At 47.4% G+C, this 11,824-nt stretch overlaps 1 protein-coding gene and 1 pseudogene across 2 annotated transcripts in view; both read right to left on the bottom strand.

The window, feature by feature from the left end:
• Positions 1-488: 488 nt before the first annotated feature.
• Positions 489-894, bottom strand: LOC119484499 (annotated as a pseudogene).
• Positions 895-4,984: 4,090 nt separating this feature from the next.
• The window catches only part of LOC119484503 (glutamate receptor 1-like), a 55,820-nt gene continuing 48,980 nt past the window's right edge, over positions 4,985-11,824 (bottom strand). For both annotated transcript variants that reach the window (XM_037763344.1, XM_037763345.1), the window contains exons 17-18: positions 6,641-6,775; positions 4,985-6,561 (exon numbers count right to left, since the gene is read on the bottom strand). In XM_037763344.1, coding sequence (XP_037619272.1) covers positions 6,352-6,561; positions 6,641-6,775 — 345 coding nt within the window. In that variant the 3' untranslated portion in view covers positions 4,985-6,351. The remainder of the gene's footprint in view (positions 6,562-6,640; positions 6,776-11,824) is intronic.

The raw sequence follows: 11,824 nt of genomic DNA, 5'->3' as shown, positions 1-11,824 counted from the left end.
TTGCACAGGAACATTCTGTGAATATTAAATATAACCAGTTACTTACTACTTATTTTGGTGTTAAATGTTTTCATATATTTATCACTCATGTAGATATACATTCATTTATATTTCTTTTTCTTTTTGAAAAAAATTCTATTTATATTTTACTGACAGTTTATGTATCTTTATGAACTTATGTATGTCTTGTTTTCCCACAATAAGAGGCCAGTGAATGTGTGTTAATAGCTGCTGGTTTAGGGGTCAGAACCGGTTCACACTGGGCCTGTAGAGATGAAGAAGCATCAACACTCTAAAGGTTCATCAGACTCTATAATCACTGCTCTATTAACTCATCATATCAGAGTAATACAGCCACAGTATTGTAGTGTGTGACTGAATGATGACAGTAAGTGGGGAGTTGTCTCTCTAGTTGTTGTTGTGTGGCTCTTAGAAGAACAACAACAACGGCTCTTCTGAGAGCCGTTGTTGTTGTTGTTGTTGTTGTTGTTGTTGTTGTTGTTGTTGTTGTTCCGGGAGTCTACTTCTTGTTGGCCTTCTTGGGCAGCAGGACCGCCTGGATGTTGGGCAGCACGCCGCCCTGAGCGATGGTCACTCCGCCCAGCAGCTTGTTGAGCTCCTCGTCGTTGCGGACGGCCAGCTGCAGGTGACGGGGGATGATACGGGTCTTCTTGTTGTCGCGGGCAGCGTTCCCGGCCAGCTCCAGGATCTCAGCGGTCAGATACTCCAGCACCGCCGCCAGGTACACCGGAGCTCCGGCACGACACGCTGGGCGTAGTTACCCTTCCTCAAGTGTCTGTGGACACGGCCGACGGGGAACTGAAGCCCGGCCCGAGAGGAGCGGCTCTTCGCCTTGGCTCGAACCTTTCCTGCTCCTTTTCCGCGTCCAGACATCTTTCTTTCTTATTCTTCCATTGAGTTTAAGAGAAATATGTCAAAATGGCGTCGAAACCGTCTTTGTCCACCAAGCTGCTCTCTGATTGGTCACAGCGAGCGTATCTACCATCGACCAATCAGAAGGGAGCTCACGTCAACTTCCTGTATTTACTACAGGGCTTCCGCTATAAAAGGCTACTTCAAAATAAAACGAGACGATTAAACCGGATCAAAGAAAGAAAAGATGTAATAAGACTTTATTGATCCCAGAGGAGAACCACAGAGTAAGAACAATAACTAGAAACAGTACAGACCTCTTCCTGCCAGGCTGTTGCTATGGAAACAGCTTTGGTTTACTGGGACATGTACTCAGGAACAGGATGTACACCTGTGTTTATACAGGACAGGTATTTGTGTAGTATTTGTGTAGTATTTGTGTAGTACTGTATCACAGATACTGTAAACAGAACAGTCACCTTTTCCATGGTGTGATACGGTCGAAAGTCCTGGAACAGGCGAGTAAGTGGACCTTGAGTAGAGATTGTTTCGTCAACATGAGGATTCATCTTATAGAGTTAAGGTTGGTGACCTGTCTACCTGTCCTCCAACCTGTCTACCTGTCCTCCAACCTGTCTACCTGTTCTCCTACCTGTCTACCTGTCCTCCAACCTGTCTACCTGTCCTCAAACCTATCTACCTGTCCTCCTACCTGTCTACCTGTCCTCCAACCTGTCTACCTGTCCTCCAACCTGTCTACCTGTCCTCCAACCTGTCTACCTGTTCTCCTACCTGTCTACCTGTCCTCAAACCTATCTACCTGTCCTCCTACCTGTCTACCTGTCCTCCTACCTGTCTACCTGTCCTCCAACCTGTCTACCTGTCCTCCAACCTGTCTACCTGTCCTCCAACCTGTCTACCTGTTCTCCTACCTGTCTACCTGTCCTCCAACCTGTCTACCTGTCCTCAAACCTATCTACCTGTCCTCCTACCTGTCTACCTGTCCTCCTACCTGTCTACCTGTCCTCCAACCTGTCTACCTGTCCTCCAACCTGTCTACCTGTCCTCCAACCTGTCTACCTACCTGTCCTCCTACCTGTCTACCTGTCCTCCAACCTGTCTACCTGTCCTCCAACCTGTCTACCTGTCCTCCAACCTGTCTACCTACCTGTCCTCCTACCTGTCTACCTGTCCTGCAACCTGTCTACCTTTACTCCTACCTGTCTACCTGTCCTCCTACCTGTCTACCTGTCCTCCTACCTGTCTACCTGTCCTGCAACCTGTCTACCTTTACTCCTACCTGTCTACCTGTCCTCCTACCTGTCTACCTGTCCTCCTACCTGTCTACCTTTACTCCTACCTGTCTACCTGTCCTCCTACCTGTCTACCTGTCCTCCTACCTGTCTACCTGTCTACCTGTCCTCCTACCTGTCTACCTGTCCTCCAACCTGTCTACCTGTCCTCCAACCTGTCTACCTGTCCTCAAACCTATCTACCTGTCCTCCTACCTGTCTACCTGTCCTCCTAACTGTCTACCTGTCCTCCAACCTGTCTACCTGTCCTCCAACCTGTCTACCTGTCCTCCAACCTGTCTACCTACCTGTCCTCCTACCTGTCTACCTGTCCTGCAACCTGTCTACCTTTACTCCTACCTGTCTACCTGTCCTCCTACCTGTCTACCTGTCCTCCTACCTGTCTACCTGTCCTGCAACCTGTCTACCTTTACTCCTACCTGTCTACCTGTCTACCTGTCCTCCTACCTGTCTACCTTTACTCCTACCTGTCTACCTGTCCTCCAACCTGTCTACCTACCTGTCCTCCTACCTGTCTACCTGTCTACCTAAATGTCCTCCTACCTGTCTACCTGTCTACCTGTCCTCCACCTGTCTACCTGTCCTCCTACCTGTCTACCTTTACTCCTACCTGTCTACCTGTCCTCCTACCTGTCTACCTGTCCTCCTACCTGTCTACCTGTCTACCTGTCCTCCTACCTGTCTACCTGTCCTCCAACCTGTCTACCTGTCCTCCAACCTGTCTACCTGTCCTCCAACCTGTCTACCTACCTGTCCTCCTACCTGTCTACCTGTCCTCCAACCTGTCTACCTGTCCTCCAACCTGTCTACCTACCTGTCCTCCTACCTGTCTACCTGTCTACCTACATGTCCTCCTACCTGTCTACCTGTCTACCTGTCCTCCAACCTGTCTACCTGTCCTCCTACCTGTCTACCTGTACTCATACCTGTCTACCTACCTGTCCTCCTACCTGTCTACCTGTCCTCCAACCTGTCTACCTGTCCTCCAACCTGTCTACCTACCTGTCCTCCTACCTGTCTACCTGTCTACCTACATGTCCTCCTACCTGTCTACCTGTCTACCTGTCCTCCAACCTGTCTACCTGTCCTCCTACCTGTCTACCTGTACTCATACCTGTCTACCTACCTAATGATAGTGTTGGGGGGGTGTCTCTGGAGGGAGGACTGTCAGTGTTGATGACTTGGAGACTTTCTCTCTAGATTTAGTGACTTTTGGAGCTGGTTAGCAGCTAGTTAGCAGCGAGTTAGCAGCGAGTTAGCAGCTGGTTAGCAGCGAGTTAGCAGCGAGTTAGCAGCGTGTCAGCAGCGGGTTAGCAGCGAGTTAGCAGCTGGTTAGCAGCGAGTTAGCAGCGAGTTAGCAGCGTGTCAGCAGCTGGTTAGCAGCGAGTTAGCAGCGAGTTAGCAGCGGGTTAGCAGCGGGTTAGCAGCTGGTTAGCAGCTGGTTAGCAGCGAGTTAGCAGCGAGTTAGCAGCGAGTTAGCAGCGGGTTAGCAGCGAGTTAGCAGCGAGTTAGCAGCGAGTTAGCAGCGAGTTAGCAGCGTGTTAGCAGCTGGTTAGCAGCTGGTTAGCAGCGAGTTAGCAGCGAGTTAGCAGCGAGTTAGCAGCTGGTTAGCAGCGAGTTAGCAGCGAGTTAGCAGCTGGTTAGCAGCTGGTTAGCAGCGAGTTAGCAGCGAGTTAGCAGCGGGTTAGCAGCTGGTTAGCAGCTGGTTAGCAGCTAGTTAGCAGCGAGTTAGCAGCTGGTTAGCAGCTAGCTAGCAGCGAGTTAGCAGCTGGTTAGCAGCTGGTTAACAGCTGGTTAGCAGCTGGTTAGCAGCTGGTTAGCAGCTAGTTAGCAGCTGGTTAGCAGCTGGTTAGCAGCGAGTTAGCAGCTGGTTAGCAGCTGGTTAGCAGCGAGTTAGCAGCTGGTTAGCAGCTGGTTAGCAGCGAGTTAGCAGCGAGTTAGCAGCTGGTTAGCAGCTGGTTAGCAGCGAGTTAGCAGCGAGTTAGCAGCTAGTTAGCAGCTAGTTAGCAGCTGGTTAGCAGCTAGTTAGCAGCGAGTTAGCAGCTGGTTAGCAGCTGGTTAGCAGCGAGTTAGCAGCGAGTTAGCAGCTGGTTAACAGCTGGTTAGCAGCTGGTTAGCAGCTAGTTAGCAGCTAGTTAGCAGCGAGTTAACAGCTAGTTAGCAGCGAGTTAGCAGCTGGTTAGCAGCTAGTTAGCAGCGAGTTAGCAGCTAGTTAGCAGCGAGTTAGCAGCTGGTTAGCAGCTAGTTAGCAGCGAGTTAGCAGCGAGTTAGCAGCGGGTTAGCAGCTAGTTAGCAGCGAGTTAGCAGCGAGTTAGCAGCGGGTTAGCAGCTGGTTAGCAGCTAGTTAGCAGCGAGTTAGCAGCGAGTTAGCAGCTGGTTAGCAGCGAGTTAGCAGCGAGTTAGCAGCTGGTTAGCAGCTAGTTAGCAGCTGGTTAGCAGCTAGTTAGCAGCTAGTTAGCAGCGAGTTAGCAGCTGGTTAGCAGCTAGTTAGCAGCTAGTTAGCAGCGAGTTAGCAGCTAGTTAGCAGCTAGTTAACAGCTGGTTAGCAGCTAGTTAGCAGCTAGTTAGCAGCTAGTTAACAGCTAGTTAGCAGCGAGTTAGCAGCTAGTTAGCAGCTAGTTAGCAGCGAGTTAGCAGCTAGTTAGCAGCGAGTTAGCAGCTAGTTAGCAGCTAGTTAGCAGCGAGTTAGCAGCTAGTTAGCAGCTAGTTAACAGCTGGTTAGCAGCGAGTTAGCAGCTAGTGCTGCTAGCTAGTTATAAAACTGTCCATAAAACTAGAAAGAAATACACAAGTCAAGATAATGTTGAGTTTTTATTAAATAGAGGAACTGATCTGAATCAATAATCAATAAAATCAAAATGATTATAAACTGATAAATCAATTAAAAGTCACATTATTTAGACAAAGTGTAGTTTGTCACATGATTCATTCATATCATACAAACGTGAAGTATTATTCCTGATATTAGTTCAGTTTCAGAGTATAAAAACTTCTACTGTGTGTTCAAGTCCAGAGAAACACTGAGGAGGAAGTACATTATATCTTATTGATCTGATATCTCAGATCAGTGGAGGTGCTACAACATGTTTTAAACCAGACCAGAGCAGGTTAACACCAGCTAGAGGTCTTCAGGGTCCAGGTTCTGGTCTCAGGTCTGTGTGTCACCATCTTAACCCGTTAGCACAAAGAACACCCGGTGAGCGGAAGAAGCTGATTCAAACTGACGTCACAAACGCTGTTTAGTTGAGTTTATATGATGTATATTATGATTATGTTTATCTTATATAACTAAAAAATAGAAGAGAGTTTGTGAAACAGTGACCTCGCCGATCACGGCGCCGGCTGGCTGACGTCACTTCAGCGTTCCTGTTGGCTGTGTGAATGCAAACAGGCATGTAGTTGTCAGGGAGCTACACCGATGGTTGGTGCAGGAACTTTAATTATTATTGGTTGGTGCAGGAACTTTAATTATTTCTATATATTTGTATATATTTTTGGAATTTATTTTTATGATGACACATTTTATGAACTATATGACGAGAGACCATCATGAGTCCGACCTGTTGGACCGCTGAAGACCTCTAACATCACATCATCTGCATACGGTCGCCACTAAATATAGAAAAAAAAGCATTTTGTGCATAAAACTCAGCATGTGACACACCTGTCTTCACACTGACATATATAATCTATTATTATTATTATTATTATTATTATTATTATTATTAATAATATTATTATTATTATGACGGAGGCAGCAGCTCACTGATCAGATCTTCTCCTGAATATTATCAACACAAGTGTTTGTCTGTGTTTAAAAGGTTTACATGCTTTAACTCCTCTCGACCCTCTCAGATGTGAAAGTGGCGTTTAGCGTGAACTTGACGAGGAAGAGGAGGAGGAGGAGGAAGAGGAAGAGGAGTGAAGGGCGGGATGAGGAAGATGAAGAAGAAGAATAAGAGCAGGTGCATCAATTCAGACGTTTAAAACCGTATTGGCTCCTCTGGTTCTATTATTGCAGACGAGGAGGAGGAGGAGGAGAACTACGTAGAAAAAGTTTGAGTTAGTTTCGTCTCCTCGTTTCCTTCCTTCCTTCCTTCCCTCCTTCCTTCCCTACCAACAGGCCGGCAGGTGTGTACCGTCCAATCAGGAGCCTCGGTTTAGATCACATGCCTGTGGAGGACAGTCCCAGGCCGCCAGCTTTGCTCATGCATGGTAAACCTTGAGCTCCGGCTTTCGGGAAATCATGCGCCACAACGCGTCCGTTCTCACCTCCGAGCCCTGATGCTCCTCCTCCGTACCCGCACGCCGCTGCACCGCCGCCACCCGCCATCCTGTTGAGGCTGCTGCTACTCATGGCGGCGTCGATGAGCTCCTGCAAGATAGGAGTCCATGAATCAGTCAGTGTGTAAACATTAATGAGTTCATTATGAGCACATTACAACATTACTCACCTTCATCCTTCTGGACTCAATCCGGGACTTGTAGCAAAACTCGACCAGCGCCACCAGCATGGCGAGCCCCAGCCCTCCAATCAGGATGTAGAACACTCCGGCTACGTTGCTCAGACTGAGCGCGCTCGTCTTGTCCTGTCAGCAGACAGGCGGGGTCAGGGACAATCAATCACGGTGCAGATAGTCATGACATCAGTACACTTAGAATCATTAAAAAGCCTAATATAATCTTTAATATATATATATATATATATATATATATATATACTGGAAAAACAAAGTTGTTAAACTTGTGTTTGGTGGATTATTTCTCTGTTGTATCAATGCTAATGGTCATTGTATTTTACATGGTTGGAAAGCCTGTTTATTGACCTTCACAATGATGTCACACTTGTAAGGATCATGCATTTGTGGGATGAGCAGCACAGCTGATGATGTGGGGAGCGCCCAAGAACAATGTTCCAAAATGCTCTGCCAATGGTAAACAGTGTATTCTCATAAGGCTACCAGGAAGCCTGCAATGACTGCCCTTCACCGTCAGGCCCGTTGGCGCTGGTGTCAACAACACAGACAATGGAACCTGAACATGTGGGGGAATGTCATGTTCAGTGATGAGTCCAGGTTCTGTCTGCCAAAGTTGGATGGCAGGTCAAAGTATGGAGACGACGTGGAGAACGCTATGCTGATTGTTGAACCGATGGAGTAACAGCTTCTGGTGGGGGCAGTGTCATGGTGGGGGGGGGGGGGGCATCTCCCTCACTGGCAAAACAAGGCTTGTCATCATTGAAGGCCATCTCAATGCAGGGAGATATCAAGATGAGATTCTGCAGCCAGTGTTGATCCCATATCTCCACAATCTGGGACCTAACTTCATCCTCCAAGAAACAACGCCCCCCCCCCACAGAGCCAGGGTTATCACAGACTACCTCCACAATGTGGGAGGAGAGAGAATGGAACGGCCTGCCAAGAGTCCACACCTCAACCCAATTCAACACTTGTGGGATCAGCTTGGGCGTGCTGTACGTGTTAGAGTGACCAACACAACCACGCTGGCTGACCTGCAACCAATCCTGGTTGAGGAATGGAACGCCATCCCACAGCAACGTGTGACCAGGTTGGTGACCAGCATGAGGAGGAGGTGCCAGGCTGTTGTGGCTGCGTATGGATCTTCCACCTCTACTGAGGCTCCTGACGGTGGATTCAATCAATCAATATGTCTTGTTTGTTCCTTGTTACTGATAGAGAGTTCAATCATCCACCAAACAACTCACAACAAGAGTCAACACCAACAGGAGAATACTCTGTTTACCATTGACCGAGCATTTTGGAACATTGTTCTTGGGCGCTCCCCACATCATCAGCTGTGCTGCTCATCCCACAAATACATGATCCTTACAAGTGTGACATCATTGTGAAGGTAAATAAACAGGCTTTCCAACCATGTACAATACAATGACCATTAGCATTAGCATCACCATTAGCATTGGAACAACAGAGAAATAATCCACCAAACACAAGTTTAACTACTTTGTTTTCCCAGTTTATATCTTTAACATAATCTTCTCTAACTAACGAGACACTTTTCATCTTTCAAAGGCTGCGATGAAGAGACTAAAATAAAAGCATAGAGACACTAATAGAAACTTCCCCAGTTCATTATTATTATTATTATTATTATGTTTAAATAGGCCAACGAATGATTTCTGAGAAACCAAGTGATAATAATTCAACCTGGCAGTGAGAATATGAACCTGTATTATCGAGTCCTGAGTTTCTATTTGAACTAATAAATCCTTTATAGACCGTTTTAGTGATGACGTCATGATGAGGTCATGATGAGGTCATGATGAGGTCACGTGTTAGCTGGAGGCTAACGCTAGCAGTGGGCTAAAGCTCCACATCTAAATGTCCTCTTGTTGTTGGCTGAATCCAGAATCACAGACATGAGAGAGGACTAACTGTGATTCGAGGCTCTAGAGCTACAATATCAGAGAAGCGTTTCAGAGACGGAGAGGAAATGATGCTAATAGTTTAGCAGAATATTAGCAACCCTTTCCCTCCGTCTCCGTCTCCGTCTCCAGCGGCGTAGCGGTCGGCTAACCTGGTCCCGTTGGGTCATATTCACTTTCTCAACTACCGCTGGTGATCCTGGAGAGAGAGTGACGGCACGGGTTGAGACAAACTAGCATTTTATTCAGCCAGCGTTAAAAAAACAAGACAACAATACTTGCTAGCCAGCGTTAGCCAGCTAGCGTTAGCCAGCCAGCGTTAGCCAGCCAGCGATAGCCAGCCAGCGATAGCCAGCCAGCGTTAGCCAGCCAGCGTTAGCCAGCCAGCGTTAGCCAGCCAGCGTTAGCCAGCCAGCGATAGCCAGCCAGCGATAGCCAGCCAGCGTTAGCCAGCCAGCGTTAGCCAGCCAGCGATAGCCAGCCAGCGATAGCCAGCCAGCGTTAGCCAGCCAGCGTTAGCCAGCCAGCGTTAGCCAGCCAGCGATAGCCAGCCAGCGATAGCCAGCCAGCGTTAGCCAGCCAGCGATAGCCAGCCAGCGTTAGCCAGCCAGCGTTAGCCAGCCAGCGTTAGCCAGCCAGCGTTAGCTAGGCAGCGTTAGCCAGCCAGCGTTAGCCAGCCAGCGATAGCCAGCCAGCGTTAGCCAGCCAGCGTTAGCCAGCCAGCGTTAGCCAGCCAGCGTTAGCCAGCCAGCGATAGCCAGCCAGCGATAGCCAGCCAGCGTTAGCCAGCCAGCGTTAGCCAGCCAGCGTTAGCCAGCCAGCGATAGCCAGCCAGCGATAGCCAGCCAGCGTTAGCCAGCCAGCGATAGCCAGCCAGCGTTAGCCAGCCAGCGTTAGCCAGCCAGCGTTAGCCAGCCAGCGTTAGCTAGGCAGCGTTAGCCAGCCAGCGTTAGCCAGCCAGCGATAGCCAGCCAGCGTTAGCCAGCCAGCGTTAGCCAGCCAGCGTTAGCCAGCCAGCGTTAGCCAGGCAGCGTTAGCCAGCCAGCGTTAGCCAGCCAGCGTTAGCCAGCCAGCGTTAGCCAGCCAGCGTTAGCTAACGTGTTCAGAGAGTTATTCTGCCTCCACTTAACGCTCTGCCCACTAAACACGTCACCATGGTTACTAACACGTCACCATGGTTACTAACACGTCACCATGGTTACTAAACACGTCACCATGGTTACTAAACACGTCACCATGGTTACTAAACACGTCACCATGGTTACTAACAGAGAAAAGGTCTATATCCTTTATAACCCGCTCCACAGCTCTACAAAAGATGCTGTCTAGTTGCATTATGGGAAATGCAGTATCTTGACATCCATCTCTTGTGCGTCCCCTTTAATCTCCGGCCTCCCTCATCGCCTCCAATCACAGCCTTTGATCATAATCCATATTGATATACGGTCACATGCAGCTTCATGCACAGAGAAGCAAACAGAGTGAAGGTTCATAGACGATTAGTTATTAAACTTCTAGTATTCAGTAGAGATCTATAATAGAACTGCTGTCTACTCTGATTGGTTGTTGAGCTCTCGTTTCTCAGGATGCATCACGTGACCGAGCTCTCTCAGCCAATAGCATGCAGCCTGTTCAAACAGCATCATAGTGGGCGGGGCCTCTCTTCAACAGGAAGTGTTGTGAGGTTGGGGAGAGCCTATCAGAGGGCTTTCCTCTCCAAACTGTCACATGAACCCTCAGCCAATCAGCTGCTGTCAAATTAAAGTCAGACTGAAGTCAAGCTGTTTATAATTAATGAATCAATAATCATATCAGTGGAGAACACATGAATTAAAGTAAATATGATGATTAATGGTCCAGACTCGTCTCCTCTTCCCATCAAACTGTTGATGTGATTCTTTAAAATATATATTTATTTGATCTTTTCTGCATCGCAAATTGTGCAGAAATAAATAAATAAATGCATAAAAAATGCAAATATAAATAAATTAAAAAATGTATAGAAATAAATACATGAATAAATAAAATAAGAAAATTAAACAGAACAGTAAATAAATAAATAAATAAGGGAATTACTGAAAAGGAAAAATAAATAAAGAAGCAAATTCTAACATTTGTCACATTTTATCAATTAATTAATGGCTACATTTATTTTTAAAATTGTTTTTCCTTCATTTAATGACATTTATTTATCGAGTCAGTTACTCATTTATTCTGTCCGTTTATATAATATCTAGGCCTCTGTGTTCTCACATCACAGCCGGTTCAGTGTGACGTCGCACAGCCGGTTCAGTGTGACGTCGCACAGCCGGTTCAGTGTGACGTCGCACAGCGAGCTACATGACAGATTGGAGACAAAAGCATCAGTGTGTGTGTGTGAGGGGGGAGTATGAGGAGGAGGAAGAGGAAGAGGAAGAGGAAGAGCTGAGGTCAGGAGCTTCAGTTTCATAAAGTGTTGGTCAGCAGCTGTAAACAGAGAGAACTGAAGGAGAACTGAAGGAGAACTGATGGAGAGAGAACTGAAGGAGAACTGAAGGAGAACTGATGGAGAGAGAACTGAAGGAGAACTGAAAGAGAAGTGAAGGAGAGAGAACTGAAGGAGAACTGAAGGAGAGAGAACTGAAGGAGAAGTGAAGGAGAGAAGTGAAGGAGAACTGAAGGAGAGAGAACTAAAGGAGAACTGAATGAGAACTGAAGGAGAGAGAACTAAAGGAGAACTGAATGAGAACTGAAGGAGAGAGAACTGAAGGAGAAGTGAAGGATAACTGAAGGAGAGAGAACTGAAGGAGAAGTGACGGAGAGAACTGAAGGAGAGAGAACTGAAGGAGAACTGAAGGAGAGAGAGCTGAAGGAGAAGGGAGAACTGAAGGAGAAGTGAAGGAGAGAGAACTGAAGGAGAACTAAAGGAGAGAGAACTGAAGGAGAAGTGAAGGAGAACTGAAGGAGAGAGAACTAAAGGAGAACTGAATGAGAACTGAAGGAGAACTGAAGGGAGAACTGATTGAGAAGTGAAGGAAAACTGAAGGACAACTGAAGTAAAAGGGAGAACTGAAGGAGAAGTGAAGGAGAGCTGAAGGACAACTGAAGGACAACTGAAGGACAACTGATTGAGAAGTGAAGGAAAACTGAAGGACAACTGAAGTAGAAGGGAGAACTGAAGGAGAAGTGAAGGAGAGCTGAAGGACAACTGAAGGAGAACTGAAGGAGAACTGAAGGAGAACTGAAGGGAGGCTGA

The sequence above is a fragment of the Sebastes umbrosus genome, unplaced genomic scaffold, assembly GCF_015220745.1.
Source record: "Sebastes umbrosus isolate fSebUmb1 unplaced genomic scaffold, fSebUmb1.pri scaffold_88_arrow_ctg1, whole genome shotgun sequence".
Taxonomy (NCBI): Eukaryota; Metazoa; Chordata; class Actinopteri; order Perciformes; family Sebastidae; genus Sebastes; species Sebastes umbrosus.
The sequence above is the reverse complement of the archived record's forward strand: the minus strand, read 5'-3'. Positions and strand labels throughout refer to the sequence as shown.